General features: G+C 34.6%; 1 protein-coding gene across 1 annotated transcript in view; it reads left to right on the top strand.

Moving 5' to 3' along the window:
- Positions 1-2825: 2825 nt before the first annotated feature.
- The window catches only part of LOC131164000 (shaggy-related protein kinase kappa), a 66681-nt gene continuing 44667 nt past the window's right edge, over positions 2826-24839 (top strand). Inside the window, exons 1-6 of the mRNA XM_058120878.1 lie at positions 2826-3146; positions 12842-13087; positions 13373-13465; positions 13577-13636; positions 13712-13984; positions 18800-18874. Of these exons, the coding sequence (XP_057976861.1) occupies positions 12938-13087; positions 13373-13465; positions 13577-13636; positions 13712-13984; positions 18800-18874 (651 nt within the window). The 5' untranslated portion in view covers positions 2826-3146; positions 12842-12937. The remainder of the gene's footprint in view (positions 3147-12841; positions 13088-13372; positions 13466-13576; positions 13637-13711; positions 13985-18799; positions 18875-24839) is intronic.

Here is a 24839-nt window from a genome sequence, read left to right as displayed (position 1 = left end):
ACTCCCTTAAAGGGTGACCCATAATTTGACCTTTTTTGGGTGAAGACCCTTATTTTGACATTAATCCCACCGAAAGAGAAATTAGATATCAAATAAAGTATTTGAGATTTAAAGTCTAGACACTTTGCAGTTTTTTTTTTTAGACAAATTTTGCGAGAAAGAGAAATTAATGGGTCATGTTGAGAGAGAGAGAGAGAGAGAGGGAAGAGTAGAGGAATGCAAGAATGGAAGTGATAATAGTGAACTTTATATAATTGAAACAACTAAAATAAGACTAAAGAAGGGGTCATTTTTAGTCAATCGTATATTTGTGTTATTTCACTTCTAGTATTGCTAAAAAAATAATTTGAGGATATGTTACTTTAAGGTGATTTTTAAAAAATATTTATACAAGCATATTATTGTCCAATGATTAAAAAAAAAAAAAAATCTTGCTTTAAATTAATTTGCTATATTACATGAAAGAAGGCTAATAATTTTTTAAGCATGAGATAGTTTAACTAGGATGTTATTTTCCAAAATACTCATCTACAAACATATAATTTTAATGTGACCAAATTTTGAAATGTAGATGGTATTTTTCTCTCACATTTTGTGGTGAATTGAAAAAGCATATGCATGACCAATAGTTAGAATAACAAATATACTTGGTTCGAACTGCCATTCTAACATCGTCACTATAAATGAAACTAGTTTTAGGGGGTGAAAAAAACTATAACCCAACAAATGATAATTGTAAAAAGTTTGACCATGTCTGGCTAATGAATCAATAAACCAATTATCTTCTTTATGAACACCAACACTTACTATATAAATAGTTAAATAACTTTTAAGTTTTCTTCCATATAATTTTTTGTTAGTTGGGGCTTGAGTTAATATGCTTTCAAATTCTCAATGCTTTAAACTTAACAATAAGAATAACCATTTGTTTGGTTGACCCAACAACTACACTAATTAGTAATAGTTAGTCATCCTTGATAATCCCTTAAAATAGATAATAAAAAATAAATAAATACTACAGATCCTAAAACTCGAACTTGTGAGTTACAAAAGAGAGTGTTACACAATTCCACCTATATGTCTAACTTTCTTGTTATGAATATTCGAAACAGTTAGCACTACAATAATATTGGCCTCATCAATTTAAAATCTATTACAAGAACTTGAAATCATTTTCGATGAACCAAAAAAAGTAAATATTAGCATATAAGGAAACATACACTTCTTGGGATAAATAAATATATATTTTTTATATTTGTTGCAAATATATGAAAAAAAAATTAAAGAGGATTTATGCATTTCTAGAGGGCATGACACATGATTTGGTGATTGTACTATGCTCAACTTAAGTTGATGGGTAATTTTTTTTTTTTTTTTTGCTAATTGGTTAATTGTATATTTTTTATTTTTAAAAAATTTTTGCTAAGCAAGTGAAAAGTAGGAATGTATCCAAATTAAATAATACACATAAAAGAAACAACTATTGGGTTTGTGTGGAAAATGGGTCCTCCTCCTCTCTTTTACTGGTTTAAGACTTTTGCAACACAGCCAATTTTTTTTTTTTTTTTTTCGGAATTCGTAGTGTTTGTTTTTTATTCAACAATGAGAAATAAATTATGCTAATTAAAGCAAAAGTCACTTTCGAGAAAATGTATTAGTGGTCTTGAACCTAAATGCATAGATCTAACATGCTATTGACTAAAAAAAATAAACATAACAACCCACACCAATGATAATTAAACGCGTGAGACCCGTAAAAACTCATTCTTCACCTTTTTATTTTTTTTTTCCATTAAGACCACATTTGCGGAAGCCATTCAAAACCTAAGATTGGTTTAATATAGTAAAATTTATAAAAAGAAAAAAGAAAAAAGAAAATTCTATACTACATAATTTTCTTTAAAAATTGCGTACTTATAACCATGTTGCAAAATTTTCTTACTAATAACCATTTGAATTTGATAGCACACCTCATAGAAATTATGATGTGCTGAGGTAAAACCTAAATACATATTTGTAATTAATCATACAGGATTGATTAGTCCATTTTTAGCTATAAAAAATATTGTTAGTCACATATCGAGCAAAATATCGCTTCTAAAAGTGTTCAATAGTGGGATATTATTTGTGAAGGTTATATAACTAATTTGACATGCATCAATAAAAAAAAAGAAAAAAGGACAGCTCGGTGCATCCATATTTTAACAAATTTATTTTTCAAATGTATAATAGTTATCATGAATCATGATTGCTTTCAAAACCAATTAGGGCACGCCATATAATTTATTTTGTCAAAACCTTGATGGAGTACAATTTTTCTATGTTCAAGTATGCAATAGTCAATACCTTTATCTTTTAAGTATTTACTTTTTTTTTTTTTTCAAATAAAGTGGATTGAAATCACTGAATATGTATTTTGCTCCTAAGATTTGGCCTAATTAAATTTAAACGTACCATTATTTCAACATCGCCATAATTTTTAATTTATTTTTTTCAAATATACATATTTTTAACACATAATAAACAACAATTTGTCTTCATTTTGAAAATTAAATTACTTTTTTTTTGTCTTGAATTCATTTTTGTAAACCTTTTAATTATTGTAAAAATAATTATAATGCACTTTTTTTGAGATATTGTTAAACCATAATTTTAACATTTTCCCAAATGTTAAATTATAAATTAAATATAAATCCAATAGTTGGTTTATCATTATTTTGTATCCAAAGGGAAAAACAAATTAAGAAGGGGAAATTAAAATAAATAAGAATTTAGGGTTGAAACTGTATTTCTCTTGTTATCACCTATACGTGGCGGCTTGAGAACGCACTAGCGCGCATTGGACGGACTGAACCGGAGGGAACCCTTCGTCCCATATCCAAAAGGTAAGAGAGAACGTTGCTAGATCGACATTGAAAAGGGAGCAAGAGCTCTACCCACAACACTGAAAACAGAAAAAACTGTTTGCAAAAACAGAGAAAGCAGCACAAACCAAACCATCAGATCAACTATTTCCAGCTTCCGACCAATCTTTCCACATCACTGTATCTCACTGCAAGGATTTTTATCGGGGAGGCAATCCAAATTCGAATTCTGCAGCTGCAATGCACGAGCTCAGCTTCCGATTCTCCTGGAAATTCGTTCAGGTGAGTGAGAATCGAACATTTTGTTCAAGATCTGGTTGGGGTTTTGGAGCTGTTGTTTGGATGAGTTTTTGAATGGTTGATTGCTGTGGAACTCAGACGTTGATGTCTCTGATATGATTCTATTTATGTAAATTGTTGCGAATAAATTTGGAGTAATTTACACACAGATCTGATCACTGAGGGTTTACAAGAATTACTAGAGGTATATGTTTGTCTTTGCGTGCAGTGTCAAGGGAGTTTTAATTATTTTAGTTTTATACCCTCTTGTTGTTCGAGTTATTGCTTGATTGTACCAGAAGATTTTTGGTGGATAGCAGTGCGAAAGTATTCATGCTTTATCAAAGGAAAGTTGCATTAATTTTAGCTATAAAAATTTAATTCAAAATGCTAAAAAAGTACTCAGTTGAATGTCTCTTGTAATATTGATCAATATTGATGTGTATCATTTAGTTATTTTTACAGAGAAAAAATGTATGCGCATCTTCTCTCTCTCTCTCTCTCTCTCTCTCTCTCTCTCCCTCTCTCTCCTGTTTATTTAAAACTGTTTTAATGTTTTGTTGTGCTTTACCAGGAAATTTATGTACACAATGGGTAGTGTAATCAGTAATGCGAGGACATAAGTTATCATCTTTAAAATTTAATGCAATCATTTATTTAGACAAATAGTGCCCTCATTTAATACTTTAGCTGAATAAAACAGGTAAACTCATTTAAGAGTAAAATAAGTAGACTGAAGTTAGATAAGAAAAATAGCCAATTAAAAGGGTGGTTGGCCAGCCTTTCCAATGAATCTTGGTCTACTCTTGGAAGCTGCACACTTGCATGTAAAGATGAAAGGCTTGTTTCACATGCTTTGGCTCATAAATGAGATGTGTATTTATGTGTGCATTAAAAATAGGGAGTAGTGTGTAAAGTGATGGCATGAGATAAGAGATGAGATAAGATGCTTGTGAGTAGTTTCACAAGTTATAGAGAAGTAGGGCGGGTTTGACACCAGGGTGAGAAAACAATTTTGTTTTGGGGGGCATAGGTACTTGATGTCTTGTTTTAGTGTTCTATAATGAATAATGATGTGCAAAATCTATTCTATTTTTTTTTTTAATTTAACTTATTTTTTGTTTTCTAGTTAAGCTATTTTAATTGGGATCATATTTTTATATTACAGGATATTTTTATTGTGGGAAATTAATTTTTTAGTCTATTTAGATTTCTAATATCTTTTTTAGGTTACTTTCATTAGGATCATACCTTTAAGGTGTCATTTGGTGGTTCATGGGATCTAAGGTGCCCCCCTCCCCCCAAGTGACAATCTTAAATTGTATGCTTTGTCTCGGAGGAATATTTTTGTTTGATTCGCTTTATAGATTACCAAAATACACTTGGCTTGAGTGTGCAAAGCTGTATGAAGAATAATCGTCTTTACATAATAGATGAAGATATTTATTTTAATAATATAATATTATGTTATCGTATTCTGTATTATAGTATTATAAGATCATATAATATTGTAATCAATTTTGTTTTCATGTTTTAGCATGATAATGTTACGTTATTTTATTATTATAACTAGATAATATTATGTTATTATGTTGTATGTTATAGTATTATAACATTATATAATATTGTAATCAATTTTGTTTTCATGTTTTAATATAGTAATTGCCTTATTTTATTATTATTATAGTATTACATTAGTATATTATATTGGAAAATTACTTTATATTTTTAATGCTATAATAATTTACTTTTATAGATATCATACTAGTGCATTGTAGTAACATATTATATTAGATAAAGTACATTATTATATCATTTTATGAATATAATAACAAAAATATGTAACTAATAATAAGATATACTAATATTATACTACTATACCATGATAGTAATATTATTTCAAAGTTCTATTACTTTCTATTTTCAATGTATAAATATCATAATATTACATATGGGGCATTTATGTTTGGTTGGCCCAAAAAGTGGGACAATTTAGTGCAAAAAAATTGGATGCCAATGAGAATGTGAGCTACCGTGGTTGATTCGCGTGTTTAGTGGGAATCCTTCATTTCTTGGTAATGTGACATTTTGCCATATCACTTTCTAGACCCAAAACAAAGTAGGAATGGGATGACATGGGCTTCATATTCCTAGGTACCACGAATGAAATGCCACCTAAGATTCTCAAATATTTTTATTTGGAAAATTAGTATTATACGGTTTATCTTGTATCATTTCTGTTTTTTCTTTTTGTTTTTATACTATGAAGAAATTGATTATGAAAATGGGGTTGTTTATGTTGCTGTTTGTTGTTGGTTTTAAGCTGTTGAAAAACTAAAGATCAAATATGATTTTTAGTTGTTATGACAAATTGTTGTCAAAACATTTTAATATCCTTTTGTGAATTAAGTTGTTTATTTTATATGTAATTTTTAATGAAAATTAAAATAAAATTACTATTTGAATTTAAAGGATAATTAAAATAAAAATATCCATAATTTCTTGAAAAATAATTAAATGGATAATTTTTTTTTTTACTATTTTTGAATTGTCATGTTAAATAAGATTGTTCTTGTAGAGTGAATTTAAATATAATAATTAATTAAAATAATTTATAATAATTTATATTTTTATTATAATAGTTTAATTTGTATTATTTTTGTATGTTTATTATTTACAATGGTAAAGTTGTTGCTGTGTGACCTGAAGGTCATGGGTTCAAGGTGTGGAAATAGCTTCTTGCAAAAATATAAGGTAAGATTGCATACTATAGACCTATTGTGGTCCGCCCCTTCCCCGATCCCCACATATATGGGAGCTTTATGCATCGGTCTGCCCCTATTTAATTTGGTTTTGAATTTTTTAGTATTTAGAAATATTAACCAATTGCTGGTTTTCTTATTCAGTTATTAGTTTTCATTTTTGTTTTTGTTTTCATATTTTTTGATAGTGATATCAAATGGACCCTTAGTTTAAGTAGATTTTTTGAGTTAGTTCTCTTATGCCTTGTTACTTTTCTTATGCCCCAAGTGTAGTAAACCAGTAAAAGGCCTTCTATGTACTACTCTTGTTCAAAGTTAAAATACTAGAATTTTGGTCCTACATCATGTGATATCAAAGAACAAAATTTGATCTAACACAACTAGTGGTGTTATTTGACAGGTTTGCTGATTGTAAATTAGCTGAAAACACCATATTTTTTAGTGTTTGAGATAGTTATTTACGAGTTTCAACTAAAACTCATAGAGTTCACGATATCAACTTAAATTGCCTTGTGTCACCATCTCTTCCACTATCTTCACCATCGATCATGATTGCCCTTTTCTAGTTTTCGACTCGATCCCTCTTCATTCAAAAATTCCAATTGGATGAATTTAAGAAAAAAAACATTTAGAAGAAGAAGAAATTTGGTGTATGCTGTCAGTCATCATTGACAATTGATGCTTCTATTCATTGTTCATCATCCTTGTGGCTTTAGGGACCTCGCTTGGGCTCTCCATTGCTTGGTCATCTCGATTCTCATCATTGTTCATTTTCACTAATTGATGACATAGATTCAATAGCCTTTGATGGGACTATACCAAAGCTTCACTGCCATTGTTGAGTTGTGTCATTGCCAATAAGTTGTGCCCCCAATCCAGTCAGACGAGTGTGACAATAAAAGTGCTAGAGAACCCTACCTTTGTTGAAGAGGAGGATCTAAAGTAACCATTCTATTTGATTTGGACTTGGTTGGAATGGATTGGATCAATTAGAAAGCAATTTTTTTTTTTTTTTTTTTTTTAAGAAAAAAAAATAGTGGAGGGGGAAGATGGTGATGTAGTAGGGGCAAGCTTGACTCTATGCTTTGCACTCTTTATTGATCATTGATCCTACTTATCATGAATTAGAAGAAGCCTTCCTTTGAGCCCATTAATGAGGAGGTAGTCCTTAAAGAAGAGGTGGTTGCAAAGGTTATTATTGAGATTGAAGTACTTGAAGATACTATAGGTGGATCAAAAGTGGGCCTTAGTCCCAACCTGTTGAATTCATAATTCCAAAAAAAAAAGAAAAGAAAATTGTTAGCTACTCCTCCAGTGGCCCTTCCATCATGCAATCCTACTTTGTTTTGAAGTTGTCAAATTGCACTTGTCTCTTTGCTGGACTTTTTTGTTAGGATTCCCAAATCAATTAGGATTTCTAGTTAATATGATTCCCAAATTAATTGGATTCTATTTAATGTTAGGATTAGTTAATGTTTGTTAGTTAGGATTCCCAAATCAATTGGGATTTCTAATTAATATGAGTCCTAAATCATTTAGGACTTTATTTAATGTTAGGATTATTTAATATTTTTTAGGATTCCCAAATCAGTTAAGATTTGAGGGGATATTTTATAGTCCTAATAGAAGTTAGTTTCTCTACCTTACATATATATATATGTGTGTCTGTGTGTGTGTGTGTGACCCCTATGTGGCTTTTGGCATTCAAGCAAGCAATGAAGCAATAACATAATTCATAGCTTTTGGCTAGTTTGGAGGCAGATCCCTTCGAAGTGACCATTTCTCTTAATATTTTACATTCTTTAAATTTCCTAATTTTTCCACAATAAAACCCCAGGGTCTTATAATTTGTTATCAAAGACAGCATTCTTGTGGATGCTGTTAACTTGCCAACAAAAGCAAGATCTTGGAATTCATGATCTTCACTCATACACGATGGCCTTAGAAAATTCAGCAGAGTTCCAGACAAAAGCTAGGCTAAAGGCTGAACTTAGCAATATGTTTAAGTGTCAATTTGAAGAAATCCAAGCATCGCTCTTTAAACTACTTAGTACACCTTCCCATAAAGAGAGAGAATATGATGTCTCTACATTAGCTAATCGTAGGGGGCATCCGTACATGCGTGAAGGTGGTTACCAAGGAGAGCGTTATCATGGTCCTTATTTGATGTGACAGTGATGACTACAAGTTGGGTTTCTAGGGCTGAAAAATACTTTTTCTTTCACCGTACTCTAGAAATATCTAAAGTTGAGATTGCCTCTATTAATCTGGATGGTGATGCTATTCAATGGTATGATTGGTTTGAAGCTCTTTATGAAATGCCATCATGGTAGAATTTGTTTCTGAATTACTTGTCCGATTTGGGCCCACTAGATATGAGAATATGGATGGAAGGCTTGCTAAAATATGCTAAACTTGCACTGTCTTAGAGTATTAGACACGATTTGAGCGGCTATCAAACAGGACTAAAGATTGGAATGAAAGCCAACTTGTTGGTACTTTTATTAAAGGTCTCCTACCCAACATTTGGCGTGAGGTCAAAGTGCTTTAGCCACGAACTATGATTGCTGCAATTTCCTTTGCACGATTAGAAGAAGAAAAGTTGGGAGAAGAAAGATGTCACTCTAACAAGACCATTAGCAAGCATAATGACAGCAGCACTATCACATCATTTGCTCTTCACAATCCCCTTGTCAAATGATTGACTTAGAAGGAACTTAAAGAGCGAATGACAAAAGGACTATGCTGGCATTGTGATGAAAAATGGCATAGAGGGCACTGTTGCAAAAAAGGACAACTCTTGATGATTGAACCAGTGAAGGGGTCAGAAGAGTTTGAGGATGACCATTCAGCTCAGGATGGTATGAAATCTGATGATAATGATGAATCAAGTTCATGCTTTATTTGGTTATGCTAATCTTCAAACCATGAAAATTAATGGCTTCCTAAAATGCCAACCTGTTACTATTTTAATTGATACGGGTAGCAATAATAGTTTCATGGACACTAAAATTGCTAACGACTAACTCATCCTATGGGGCAATGTGAAAAGTTTGATGTGGGGGTTGCAGATGGAGGGACCTTGACATGTCAAAGCAAGTGTTCGAAGGTTAAACTTACTATGCAAAATCATGGGTTGTATGTTGATTTCTTTTTGCTGCCACTAGAAAACTATGAAGTGGTTTTTGGGTATTGAATGGTTAAGGACTTTAGGTGATATAACTTGGAATTTCTCTAAATTGGTTATGAAGTTCACCGTGAATGGCTAGAGCATGACTCTTGAAGGAGAACGTTGTGGTAATGTCACTGCAATTTCAAGCCATCGTATGCAGAAACTCCTTAAAAAGGAGCGACATGGCTGCCTGGTACAACTTTAAGCATCAAAGGAGTTACAACATCAATCTGGGCAAGATGAAGGGCGAGAATGTCTTATTTCAGAATTTTCTGACCCATTTACAGAGCCATAGGGATTGCCACGTCAGTGAATGCATGATCACCACATTCCTCTGTTGCTATATCATTTAGGTCATTTGCAAACTGTACTCACCACTCTTCATGAGCATCATTTGTTTGTCAAAAAATCTAAATGCAGTTTTGCTCGACTGCATGTGGAATACCTTGGGCATATTATTTCCCAAGAAGGTGTTTCAGCTGACCCTTCTAAAATACAAGTGATGACAAAATAGCTTATTCCACAAACAATAAAAATGCTGCAAGGATTCTTGAGGTTGACTGGTTACTACTGCAAGTTTGTCAAGGATCATGGAACAATTAGTGCTCCACTGACTGCTCTACTGAAAAAGGATGCATTCAAATGGAGTAAAGAAGTTGAACAAGCCTTTGTCAAGCTTAATCATGCGATGACCACCACACCAGTTCTTGCCTTGCTAGATTACAACGAAGTGTTCATCATTTGGTTTGATGCATTGGGAGTTGACATTGTTGCAAGTTTAATGCAAGACAGACCCACCATTGCTTTTACCAAAAAAAGATTTTTCTCCATCCCACATTGGCATGACTGACAAAGAGATGCCAGCCATTGTGCATGCAGCTACAAAGTGGAGAGATTCTTGGAGTTTATTGCTGCTCAGCCTTGAGGACAAGGCTGATTTAAAGGAGGCAGGAATGTTAGGATTCCCAAATCAATTGAGATTTCTAATTAATTTAATTCTCAAATCAGTTTGGATTTTATTTAATGTTAGGATTATGTAATATTTTTTAGTTAGGATTCCCAAATCAATTGGGATTTCTAATAAATATTAGTCCTCAATCAATTTGGATTCTATTTAATGTTAGGATTATTTAATTTTTGTTAGGATTCTCAAATCATTTAGGATTTGAGGGGATATTTTACAGTCCTAATAGGAGTTAGTCCCCCTACCCTATATATATGTGACCCCTACAGCCCTTTTGGCATTCAAGCAAGCAATGAAGCAATAGCATAATTCATAGCCTTTGGCTAATTTAGAGGTAGATCCCCTCGAAGTGATCAAACCATATTTCCCTTAATATTTTACATTCTTTAAATTTCCCCCATTTCTCCACCATAGAACCTCAGGGTCTTATCATTTTTCTTTGTTTTTGATCCTTTGGATATTTAAATTTCGAGGTTGAATTCTTTCTAAATGAGGAGAATGATTCAACATCTATTCTACTTTCTAATTTTTATCCTATTTTAATTTTCTTTTGTGGCATTTTTATTGGGATCATGTCTTTAAGATTCTAGGAATTTGTTTTTATAGAAGATTCTAGGATATTTGTATTTTGAAAATTATTATTTTAGTTTATTTAGGTATCTAAATTTCTTTTGTTTCCCAGGCATAAGCCTATAAAAGGTCTCCTATCTCCTAGTTTTACTTAGGGTTGAATAACAATTATTTTATGATGGATAGAGGTCCTGCATCAACTCTTGTAATTTCTAAATGGTTATAGTGGATTATCTCTTGCAGTCTCATCCATTGACGCCCATGGATGTTGGTACATTATCAAAATGTAGAATTATTGTTTCTGTTTTTGTGATTTATCATCTATCAATCCCGTGGGCATGTTCCTTGCTTTTGTGCAAACCCAACAAATGTTATCGTAGCTGATGCTTTCTAGTAGGCTGGTTGATGATTCCATGTGGTTCAAGTAATGGCAGATGCAGTCTTCACTCCTGCGTTTTGGGCTTTGTTCTATGGTTGATGGGTGACTCTTGATCAATAATTATTAGAACACATATGAGGAAATGTGCTGCATTGGGAGTTCAGTTAGTATAGAATTGATCATCTTCATTGACATAATTGTACCTGGTGCTTGCACACCTAAAAGCAAGTATGTACATGGAATTTGTGGCATGCAATAAAATTGTCTTGGATTAAGATGAAGTGGAAAACTGAACATCCATATAGGAAGACATGTTGGGAAGAAGATGGACTATCTTGGCTGCTGTTATTATTAAAACCAATAATATTGTCTTCTTTTATTCAAAAATTATCTTGGCATATCTTATAATGAGATAGTCACAAAAAAGCTGCAATGTGGCAAATAGCAATTTTTCCATCAAGTTGAAATTTTTGAGTTTGATTTCAAAATCTTCAATTTGGGCAAAGGAAGTTGAAAAGTTGCATGGGCGATGGCGATGCTGCCATGCATTAATGCAATATTGTCCATTGAAAGGGTGGTTGGCCAGCCTTTCCAATAAATCTTGGTCAACTGCGGGAAGTTGCACGCTTGCACAGAAAGATGACAATATTGTTTCACATGCTTTGACTGAGGTGTGCGTGTAGGTGTGTATAAAAAGGGAAGAGTGTGTAAGCTGGTGGCATGACATGAGAGATGAAATAAGAGGCTTTTGGGGGTTTTGTGAGGTATAAAGATGTATGAAGAGTGGGGAAAGACTGAGTTAGATGCCAGGGAGTAGTGAAACCATTTGTTTTGGGGCTTAGGTCCTAGATGCCTTGTTTTGATGCTGGGCCCTTGTAACTTCTTTGTGGTTATTGGATTGTCTTTCATCCATTGGCTTAAGTACATTCACCAAATCAGATAAAATTTAAAATTATTGCCCTTGTATGTGTAAGTTGTCACTGTTTATCAATTTCGTGGGCATGTTCTACATGTCTGCTCAAGCTTGACTGGTGGATAAATTTAATTTATATAGTGAGCAAAAGTGGTTCATCTTAAGTAATAATAAATTTCAGAGCTCAATTAAATTTTTATGCACATCATGAGATATTGCAGCTGATTTCTCATATTTACTTAGAAAGGAGACTATGAATATGCATTTAGCTAGTAGATAATACGTAAATGCATTTTTAAGGTGTTAACTAGCTCACTGGCAAAGTCTTTGGGGGTTGCACACGAGACCTTGGGTTGAGCCTTGATGAATGGATAGGGGACAGCCAGCCTCCATCCTGTGACTTATCAGCTTTGAACCATAAAAGAAAAAAAATGTGTAGCAGCATCATATGCATAAATAAGAACATAACCTAGAATAAGTAGACCATCATAAAGCTTCTACTACTAGCATATAATTTGATATCAAGCACATGCTCTTCCCACTCATTTGTAGTGGACAGTAGCTTGGGCCATTATCTAACACTATTCCAAATGAGAATGTAAAGGAGATGCAGCGGAAGGATGATGGCCCCTCTCTCTCTAGCACATGCACACTCTTACTTATATATTTACCTACACATTGAAGAAAATGAACATGCTTTTATTTAGAATTTTGACTTTTCTTGCTTTTACTGGATGATGCTAATGCAATTTTTCCTTGAATATTTCCCAAACAAGAGGGGTATGTATATCTCTAATTTTTTAGGCATTGCTTCCTTTTCTCTCATTTTCATGAGCTTAACTATCATCATATCGAGTTCCTTCATGTGTAGTATTCCAAAAAGATGGATTCCCTTATGCTATTTCTTCCATTGGCTTGATAATTTTTTTGTGCATCAGGAAGATTGGTGCTTGGATAGGATGGAAGGAAAAATCACAACGAATAATGAAAACGGTACCAAACATTAGCTTGTGTGATACCCAACAGGAATATATATGGCGTCGGCCAGCCTAGGACATGGGGGAGCAGGCAGTAGTTCCAGGAGTGTTAATGGCTTTACAGGATCATCAAGTTCTGTTGACTGGCTGGGAAGAGAGATGCTTGAGATGAGGTTGAGGGACAAAGTGGACCAGGATGAAGAAAGGGTAAGTTTCTGTAGTTAAGAAATTTTCATGTTTGGTGATTCAAACTTTTTGTCCCTTTCTTACTGGTGCAGTTTTCCTGTGACTGACTCCCATTCTTTTAATCATATTCAGTACTAAGTAAGCAATGCTAATTAACGTGGATCTGTAGTGGTTTATCTTGTATAAGGGCACTGTTAGCATGTATCTTGTGTATCTTCACTAAATGAAGTACCTTTGGTCTAACTGCTTGGACCAAAATTATTATTCTTTAGGTAATTTCTGTTCTTACTATTCCATTTGTTGCAGGATAGTGAACCAGATATAATTGATGGTGTGGGTGCTGAAACAGGACATGTTATAAGAACAACTATAGGTGGTCGAAATGGTCAATCTAGGCAGGTTGGGGAAAATTCATGCAGAAAATATAGTTTTTCAGATTGATCAATATGATCATTTAGTTTGCTGAACTTTTTATGGTTTTTGTGACATGTTTCTTGTTTGAGTCGACAGACAATCAGTTACATATCGGAACATGTGGTTGGAACTGGCTCCTTTGGAGTCGTTTTTCAAGTAAGTAAAGCTTTCATATTAATCTGTGGAATTAATTCTTGACTGCGTTCTTGATAAAATTTTAACTTTTTTTAGGCAAAATGTCGAGAAACTGGTGAAATTGTTGCTATCAAGAAAGTTCTTCAAGACAAGCGCTACAAGAATAGGGAGTTACAAATTATGCAGATGTTGGACCATCCTAATATTGTTGCCCTTAAGCATTGTTTCTTTTCAACTACGGACAAGGAGGAGATATACCTGAATCTTGTGCTTGAATTTGTTCCTGAAACTGTTAATCGTATTGCAAGACACTACAGCAGGATCAACCAGAGAATGCCCTTAATTTATGTTAAACTCTACACCTATCAGGTATGTAGTCATCTCATCTCTGTGCTACATTTTCTTCTTCATCCTCTGATATTCAAATGCAAAAAAAAGGCTTGTTGCGTAGATCTTTACGTTCTCCATGATTGAAAGAATATATGAGAAATTTTGCCCATGATTTTATTATTCAAAATAAAGTTCTAATCAAATTTTAACCTTGCTTGTGATCAATTGTGTACATATGAATGTATCTTTGGGCCTCAACTGGCATCTTGTAATTTTTAGTAATATATTATACAAATTGACTCTGCAGGCCGCACTTCACTAAGCTCCCATTTTTTTATATGATACTAAGCTGTGCAGATAAGAAGGTTAAAAATTTATGCAGTTGTTCTATGTTACTCTAGTTGTCACCCTATCTTAGTAAGTAAATCAATTAATCATTCCTAAGCAAAAAATTAAAATATTTAGAATATTTTAAGACTCGATGAAAGATAAAGGAAAAAACTTTCAAATATCAAATTCTTCTTGCATTCCAACATGAAGCTAAAATGTAATCTCTACATTTGGATGCAAACTATATTTAAAAAAAACAGGATCATGAGGAATAGTCAATCAATAACTGAAATTAAATGTGAGGAAATTAACCCATTCCAAGCAAAAGAAAGGAGATGAATAAATATGGTTGAAAAGCACCTCCAGATCAGAGCTTTGACATAGTCATTCTCATTCTTGATCACACAAGATCATTGATTTACATGTAGAAATTCTTGGTTCCATATGTTAGAAAATTTTTCAAGTGTGTATATTTGGTGAATTTCTTTTCATGCATTCTTATATAGTGGCCATGCCCATGAATTGGGAGTCATAGAAAAACCTTAAAAGAAGAACAATGGGTTGTGTATGAGAGAGAGAGAGTTATTATTCAATTTACTATGTGATGCAGGGGCAGTATCAAGGTTCTGCAGCCTTGGAGAAATTAGAAGAGAGGAAGGAAGGGGAAGGGAGGAGAGAAGAGATACTAGGGGGGACTCACGTTCAATTAACAATTCAAATTCATCAACAACTGCCTACAACATGGTTTTCATACACTATTTATAAGAAAGCCTCTTTACATGAAATTACACTTAAACCCCTAAAACAACATTACATTACAAATATACCCCTACTTTACAAAAATATTACAAACAAGCCCCAAATACACATAATCCTATACTAATTAATACTGAACACAAATAATAAACTATTAATCACACATGATAAACTACTAACTTAACCCCACAATTTCGTCCAACTCTTCTTAATTATTTTCCAGCAAGGATCTTCCCAAGATCTTACTTCTTGTCCTACTTCAACTCTCCCCTAGTTGGAAAAAATTCAGTCTTGAATTTTGAAATGTTGGAGGATCAAAAGGGAGAAGCAAACTTGGACTTTTTGAAGGCCAGCACTTATGAGGCAAGAGAAACCATGTTCCATTGGCAGCACCATAAACTTGACTTGGGAATCAGCATCAATGAACTCATTTGGGATGACAAACTCTACAATAGGAATGTTTGAAGGACTTTGGATGTCTTTAAACACATTAATTCCCTTCCTCGTATTGTCTTCAAGCTGAGTATTTATGACTGATTCTTTGTCTTGGTTCATTGGTAGAGCAGACTTCAAAACGATTTTCTTCCCATTAGAGTGAAAGACATGTGTTCTCATGTCCTTGAGTTACACCTAAATTATCCAACCAAGGAGAACCGAGGAGTACATGGTCAATCTTCATAGGTAGGATATCACACCAAACATTAGACAAATATGCACCCACGAGATATCATATAAGGCTTTGGTTGAGGTTCCGGATGAAGCTGCATACGAATGAATCCATTTATGGAAACCACATTCATTGGACATCTTCCATCAATGATGATTTTGCAAACCTTTTCTCCACATTTGAGAAAGGTGTTGAAACCTTTTTTCCTATAATTTGTCTCCATGTTGCAAAATTTATGCTTATACATGCTACAGCTATATATCTCAACCCTTTAACACAATTTCCCACAAGCCTTACTCCCAATTTCTCCAAAAAAAAAAAAAAAAAACTATCTTTAATTTACCTTGATATTAGTTGTCCTGCTGAAATGAAACAAATTCACGAAGAAAACTCACAAATTACAGCAAAAAAACCTGATTTTTGATACTATCAGTGATTATTTCTTGGGTTTTGTGACAAATTATCGTGCTTGCTTACAATATATTTTGTCTGCGATCAAATATCAAGCTGCAGATCAAATTATCATGGGGAAATTCAAAATATAGTGGCTGCAAACAATTTCTCATGAGTCAGGAAATTGTAGAAGACTTTGGGAGACTTTCTCACATGCTTCGCCGGCGCATGAGACATGTGAGTCACCGGCAGCAAGATTCCGGTGATGAAACTTCAGGTGACTGCAGATCAGTGGGTGGGGAGAGCAGTGGTGGTGGTGTGATGAGAAAAACACAAGACACTAGTGACTCTTGAAGGCTGATGGCTGGAGTATGTTTGGCCTGTGCATGGGGGTCCTCCAGTGGTCAGACGGCGATGAAATTTTGAGGGGAAGGATTTCAGGGGGTTCTGTTTTGGTTGGTGGTGTTGCAGGATGGTCGCTGGAAAGTGGTGTTCGAGATCTGTGAACTCTACTGGAATTTATAAAAAGTTCCGAAACTGCAGAACTGCTTTTCAGTTTTTTTTTTAAACTGAAATTCTGAATTATATATAAATATATATATATATATATAGAGAGAGAGAGAGAGAGAGAGATAGAGAGAATTAGAAAAACTGCAGGAGAGAAAAGAAGAAGATGGAAGGTTGGAGGAGTTGCTGGATAGAAACTGCCAAGAGACAGCCACAGAATTCAGAAATGAGAAAGAGAGTTGAGAGCGTTATTGGAGAGAAAAAAAGAGGATGGGAGGTTGAAGGAGTTGCTGGACAGAAACTGTCAGAAATTGCCAAGAGACAGCCACAGAATTCAGAAATGAGAGAGGTGAGAGAATTATGAGAGAGAATTAAGAGAAGAAGAAGAAGAGAAGGAGAAAAGAGAAACAGACAAGAAGAGGGCAGACTGCTGCTGGGCAGCAGGGGATTATGGACTGAATGGGAGATCAGAAACAGAGAAGAAAGAAGAAGAAGAGAAGGAAGAAGAGGAAGAGAAAAGAAGAAGAGTGAGGGAGAATGGGTGGACTGAAATGGAAGAATGGAGGTCGTGGTTGGGCTCTGATACCAAATGATGCAGGGGCAGCATCAAGGTTCTGCAGCCATGGAGAAATTAGAAGAGAGGAAGGAAGGGGAAGGGAGGAGAGAGGAGATACTAGAGGGGAACTCATGTTCAATTAACAATTCAAATTCATCAACAACTGCCTACAACATGGTTTTCATACACTCTTTATAAGAAAGCCTCTTTACATGAAATTACACTTCAAACCCTAAATCAACATTACATTACAAATATACCCCTACTTTACACCAAATATTATAAACAAGCCCCAAATACACATAATCCTATACTAATTAATACTGAACACAGATAATAAATTACTAATCACACATAATAAACTACTAACTTAACCCCACAATTCCTTGACCCAACGCTTCTTAATTATTTTCCAGCAAGGATCTTCCAAGGTTTTTCTTCTTGTCCTACATCACTATGATTATTTTTTGGACATGTATATTTCTGCACAGTAAGTTAGAGTAGCTGGCAGTGTCATTATTGCTTGGGTATTCTTTAAGGGTCAGGGTAGGTGGCCCTTATTTCTTGTCATATCTTTGGTTTTCTTAGGAGTACTGGAGGCTGGATCTGGATCTCCTTGCCCCCATTTACATTTTGTTCTCTCTTTGGTTGTCTCATCTGTAGTGGGGCTGCACATTTTGTTTGTGTATTTTGAGGGACCCTTGGGAATGGAGGCCTTGAAACACTTTGTTGACCCATCTTCTAACAGGTCGTGCTTCTTGGGCCTGGTTGTAGTTTAATGTGAAAGTAATTGGAGCACAAATGAGAAATAACAATCTGATTGGAGGACAAACTAAAGACAGAAAATCGGAAAAACCCGACGCACATGCACAGAGATATGCACGTTGTGCCTTTTGGGCTAGTTGTAGTTTATCCTAAAATAATTATTATAGAAATGATAAGTAACAATTTTGATTGGGGTAAAATAAAGAGAGAAATCATGAAAGACAAAACACACACAGAGAGACGGAGAGATAGAATTCGGTTCTTATATTTCATTTTACTTTTTTTACATATTTTCCAAGCATGCTAATGTTTTATCCAATGTATCAACATATGTTTACTTCTACATAATCTATAATGTTCTTGTAATGTGTTTGAGGGAGAGAAAGAGATGCTATATGGACTACATGCGTCAAAGACTTGGGTTCTTATATTTTCATTTTTACTTGTTGCACATATTTTCAAAGCATGCTAATGAATGTGTTAGTGTATGTTTATTCCTACAGGATCTATTATGATCTCCCGTTTTTGAGTTCAAAAGAAACAGTTTAAGAATATCCTAATGCTTCTTTACTTTTCTGTAATAAAAAAGAAATTCTAAGAGAGAGGTAGAGAGTGTGCAAAGGGAAGAGGCCAATTCTATGGCCCTGGCTACTGTCACTTACATATTTTGATTTGACAAAAATGTTAAAGTACAATAATATCCTTCTATAACCCTTGACATTTTCACAGAAAGAATCTTCTAATTGAAATTGGAATGCAAATATTTTTCATATTTGTAATGGAAATAAGTTACTAATTACTATACTTGCTTGGATTACCTATTCAAGATTTTGACAGATCTCACACATGTTAATTTTTCTTTTTCTGATTTTTGGAGCAGATCTGCAGGGCTCTTGCTTATATACATAACTGCATTGGTATTTGCCATCGTGACATCAAGCCTCAGAATTTACTAGTAAGAGTATTATTATTTAAGAATGAGAATTTGTAGCATGTGATGTTTTATCCATAAAAGTTTGAATCACTTTGCATGAATGAATATTATCTCTTCTTGCTTTTCACACTCACGTAGGTACCTAATTAAATCTATTAACAATTGTGAACTCATTGGCCAATATTAATTTTAAGTTTCAATTTATGATACTATGTGTAACTTTGTTTATAAGGAATAACAATATTGCTATGCTTGTATTTAAGCATTTATATCAAGAAATGAAGATATTCTTTCTCTATTAATACACTTCTTTTGTGATGAAAACAAAAAATCAAGAAATGAAGAGGTGTTGTTGATGGCCGGGTACATAGTTCTTAATCTTTGAATGTAGATTACTAATAAAATAGATCATAACCTGAGACACATGCATAGCCACAATTTTTATGCAAATATCATATTGTTTTAATGGAGGACGTAACCCTTGAGGGTGCTTTTGTCTCACAACCTGAGGTTTTGTAGGCCTGAATTGGCTATATAGCCATGGTTGTTGATGGTGGGTTACATAGTTATTAATCTTTGAATGTAGATTACTAATAAATTTAGTTCATAACCTGACACACAGGCATAGCCTCAAAATTTAATGTGAGCATCATATTGTTTTAATGGAGGATATAGCTCTTGAGGGTGCTTTGGTTTCCCAAGCTAAGGTTTTGTAGGACTGAGTTGGCTATGATAGGTGTCTTGTTCTGTGTTTGACCTACCATTCATGAGGGAAAGGATTAGGACATGAGTGAAATCTATTTCTTTTCTGATTTAGTTTTTATACCAACTCACAAAAAAACTTGGCCTGTGCTCACTTTTGAGGGGGAATCCTTCTATACCATGTAAGATTTTGTAGGACTGAGTTGGCTATGATAGTTGTCTTGTTCTGTGTTTGACCTACCATTCATGAGGGAAAGGATTAAGACATGAGTGAAATCTATTTCTTTTCTGATTTAGTTTTTATACCAACTCACAAAAAAACTTGCCTGTGCTCACTTTTGAGGGGGATCCTTCTGTACCATGTACATGGGCTAGGGAAAACTTAGCCTGACCAATTCCTTTATTGCTAAACCAAGCATGGACTATAAGGAGTTTAGCCAATCTTACCCTTTCCTAGCCTAAAAGCAAACATACCCTGATTGAGCTTGTGGAAAATGATTCATTTAATAGGCCCTAAATATTGATTAATGTTTTTAACTTGTCTCTAGCTAGTGAAAAATCTCATATGTGCTTTTCCTAGTTCACCATTTTGTCTTGTATTTTACTTATTTTAATAGAATTAGAATAACGTTAATAGAAAAGAGAAAGAGTTACAAAGAATGGATGGAGGATTAGATATCCTCTTAAAACTGACTAGAAAACAATTACAATAAAGCCCCACTCTAATCCCTCCGGAATGAAGAAAACACAGCTCGAAAGAACATAAAAGAGTGCCCAAAGGGCCAAAAGGAGGCAAGGAAAACAACTCTATTCCATAATAAATGGGAAGAAATGTTTTTTATTTAAAATTCCTTACATTCCTTTTGATCCACAAAATCTAGAAAGAGAAACAATGGTGCATTTCCACAAAACCAACCCATTCTTACTCCTCCCCAAACCTTGATGCTGATACCTCAACAAAAACCAAAACCAAGCCTTAGTCCCACCTAATAAAAAAAATTAAGTAATTGTTTAGATTGGGGAAGTCTACATGGGTTGGCTTGATGTACACGAGTGGATACCAACTTGACACAAAAGCTTAAGCCTAATGAGTCTTGGGTTCAACCATGTGTATAAGCACCCATTTTCAACTATATTTTTTCAATGTGAGACAAACTCACAAGTGGAATTCTCAACGAACTCCCTCTCACTTATGAGTTCCAATCACATACATTGGGAAGTGAGTCTTCAAAGGTCTTTCGATCTGCAACAAGTTATTAGAATTTATTTTATTAGGCACAACCAACCAAGTGAAAGCTTTAATTTTTGGGGGAGCATTGGCCTTCCATATGATAATAAAGAGCAGAAATGAAGAATTAGAATGGATCAAGAATTCAAAAAAAGATTTGCAAGTATAAACTCCCGACTCATCCAAGGACCAAGAACTAACATCCCTCCTAGACGAAAGATTACTTCCATTCAATAAAGATAACAAAGAAGACAACTCCTCCATCTCCCTATCATTAAGAGGTCGTCTAAAATAGAGATTCTAGGAAACCAAAGGACTACTTAGAACCCTAACAAAGAAAGATATGGCTCTATTTTTCTTAGCACTTAAATGAAAGAGAGGAGGGAAAAAGGTTGACAAAACTACATTACCTAGCCAAGGGTCTTTCTAGAAGCGAATAAGTGAACCCCCCCCTAAGTTTAGCGTGAGGGATGAAGGAACGATAATTATGAGAAATGGGCCTCCACAGATTCCCTAAAGAACATCTTTAAATTAATGTTGGTATACCTCCCCTTCTCATCCCAAGCTTACTTCTTATTTCTCAATGCCAAAAGGAAGATTCTTCTTGAGGGAAGCACCATAACCATTTGGCTAAAAGAGCAGTGTTTATAGACACCAACTTACCTAGACCCACCCTCCCTCCTTAAATGTACAGACCTATTCTCTTCTAAGTAATCTCTATGATCCCCCACATTGAACACCGTAAATCTCTCATAATTTTCTCAAGCTTACCAGCAATTCCCATTGGAATCTTAAAAAACAAACAAAAAATAAAGCGGGTTGCAAGAAAGGCAAGCCTCAATTAGAGATTCTTTCCCCAAAAGAGAAGAGATCCCCCTTCCTCCCTTACAACCTCTTTGTCACCCTTTTCCACCACTAAATTCCAAAACTTTGCTTGCTCAAGGGTTACCCCAAAAATGAACCCCTAAGTCAGTCAAAGGTCAATCTAGAATGCCATACCCCATTTCAGTGGTCTGCTCCTTGACGCGCTCCTCAGGTACATTCAAAGCTACTAAACCGCTTTTCCCCATATTAATTTTGAGACTAGACACCCTTTCAAAGATTTGTAGAATACCCAAAATTCTTATGAAAGAGGGGCTTTGATCATCAAGGAAGAAAATGGTATCATTAGAGAACTAGAGGTGGGGTAGCTCCACTTCCTCTCTCCCTATTTCTAAGCCTCTAACCAGCCCCCTCTCTACAGCCCTATCCATCATCCTACTCAGCACATCAGCTGCAAGGACGAATAAAGAAGGGGATGAAGGATCTCCTTGTCTAATGCCCCTAGAAGCACTAAACTAGGATTTGGGTTCACGTTAATTTTCACTGAGAACCAAACATTAGACAGACAGCCCCTTATCCAACAATGCCAACGCTCACCAACACCCTTTGTCGCAAAGAAATTATCACTAGTTTCACTCGACTCTAAACAAATAATGCATATATCCATATTGATAGCCTTGTAAGGCCTTTCTACCTGCAACAAATCATTAGGATTAAGCCTATTGACAGCCTGAGTACACATGAAAGCCTTGATCTTAAAAGGAGCCATTGCTTTTCAGATAAAATTAATCATGGGGAAAGAAAAAGAGATTGAGTTTTTCAACAAATAAGGGAAGAAATATTTCATAGTAAAAGAAGTAGCATCCCCAACCCAAATCTTTGAATCATTCCTCACTTGAGGAGCAAAAGAGTCCAACACTCTAAACAAAACAGTAAGGTCATCAACATTTCTTGCATTGTGATTTCTAAAAAAGTGAAAATCCCAAGAAATAGAGCCTCCTCCAAAGAATAAAATATATTTTGACTAGTAGTTAAGCACCAGTTCTGGAAAGCACTTGCTTTGTTAAAATTCATGAGAAAATTGCAGGATTATAGATTGATATGCCTAAGAGTGTTGTGGTTTGGATTAACATGGATTCAGGTGAGATGGGGATTTTTACTTCTCTTGCTGGTTTTACTTCATTCTCTTGAACCATATCTTGGTTTTAATTTATGGGGTAATCCTAGATGAATATCTTTTTAGGATCCAGTGGTTGAGAGAGTGGGTAGGAGATTGGAGGGTTGGAAGAAGGTTTACATTTCTTTAAGTGCTTGTATCACACTTACTAGTGATTGTCTTTTGAGTATTCACATTTATTTCTTGTCTCGTTTCTGGATTCCTGATGAGGTAGCAGATTAGCTACAGAAGATTATGAGAGATTTTCTTCGGATTGGCATGAGTGGCTGTGAAAGGGATCATTTAAAAAAGTGGGATGTGGTTAAGAGGTCCAAGTGACATGGGGGTTTGGGGTTTGGGAATTTGTTGTCTAAAAACATATGTCTAGTGGGAAAGTGGTTGTGGAGGCCCCTCTTGAAGAATAAGCTTTTGAGATTTAGGTTATTAAGATTAAGCATGGTCTTCATAGCATTAGAGGAAGTATTTATAATTTTATACCAGTCATGCGAGCCCTTGGAAGTTTGCCTCTCATACATCGAATTTTTTGTTTCCTTATTAGAAGGTTGGTAATGGTAATACTATTTGTTTTTGGAAAGATCCTTAGGTCAAAGGCACCTAGCTAGTTTTGGCTTTTCATCTATTTAGAATTTCGTCTTTGCTCAATGCTCTTGGCGCTGTCTCCAATTCCTAATGGAGTAGGTCACTTTATTTCTTATAGAATCTTAGTAGAAGAGAAGAAGAAGAGCTTGTCAATTTGATGACAGTTTTGGATTCTTTTGTTCCCTATTTGAGGAGTGATGCTCACATTTGCCTCAGGGACAGTCCTGGAACATTTTCCCTCTTAATCTTTCATATTGCATTTATTGAATCACCTTACCCTTCTGACTTTTCTCCGGAGAAAATATGGTGAGAGGCTAAGGTTTGTTTCAAGATTAGGGCCTTCAAGTTTCATGTTTACTTTGGTTCTTAATAGTATTAATGATTTGTTGCAGGTGAGAAGACCTAAGAAAGCTATCAGTCCAGATATTTGTGCAATGTGTCTGCCTTCTATTAAGACTAGTAAGCATCTTTTCCTTCTTTGTCAGGCAGCTAGGCAGCTTTAGGCTCTATTTTTTGCTGGGTGTGATCGTGAGGCTTGGGTGGTTCCATAGGCAGTCAGTTATTTTTTTCTGATGAAATTTTGGGGTTCAGCCATAGTGAGAAGGGGGGAATATTGTGGAACTGTGCTATGATAGCTAACTTTTGGACCATGTGGATGTAAAGAATGTTCAAAGATCAACTTCCTCTTTTTTTCTTTGGGATGGAGTTGTGTAACTTGGAGTCTTTGCTTCTCGTTAGCTTTAGCTTCAAGGATATTTTAGGGGAGGGTCATTGTGTGACTTGCAAGGAGTGGGGGCTGTTCATTTTTAATTGACAGTGTAGCCTCTTTGGTTGGATGACACCTTGTCCTCCAGCTTTTACTTTTCTAGTTCAATGAACTTATACTTATCTTCTTCTTTTTTTCTAGAAGAGTCTATTTTACTTTTTGAACTAAATAAGTTGTTGGAAGAGTGCACAACTACTTGGCTGTTACAAGGAGGGCTCGGGCTTGTGATGTTGAGTTGGAAAAGGATAAAGGGTGGACAAAAAATCAAATCATGAATGGAATTAGTTACATAGCAGATGTAAGTTTTTGGCATCATAAGTTTGGCTTAGTTGAAATCTTCAAAAAAATCCACTTTTTTTCTTGCAAGATTTACTGCCATGGCAGTTAATAGTACTCCCGTTGTTAAGTCGCGGCTTTTCGTAACACTTAAGCTGTTAGGTGGTGGGCCAACAATGTGCTTCAAGCTATCGAACACTCTCCCTAATGTGTGACTGTTGGAAAGATATTCAGCAGTAATTAGGCAAGATTGTTGACTTTAAATTAGGCAGTAATTAGTCAATGATTATAAATTAGGAATGTATCTTTATTAGGTAAACTAATTAGTGATTCTTTTCTTAGTTTAGAACCCTTGTAATTTCTATAAGTAGGAATCATTGTAAATCATAATTATTATTCAATTAATGAGAATCATTCCCAAACTATTCTCTCTGTT

Source organism: Malania oleifera, chromosome 9, assembly GCF_029873635.1.
Source record: "Malania oleifera isolate guangnan ecotype guangnan chromosome 9, ASM2987363v1, whole genome shotgun sequence".
Lineage (NCBI taxonomy): Eukaryota > Viridiplantae > Streptophyta > Magnoliopsida > Santalales > Ximeniaceae > Malania > Malania oleifera.
Note: the sequence above shows the minus strand (reverse complement) of the source record. Positions and strands in the feature narration are given on the sequence as shown.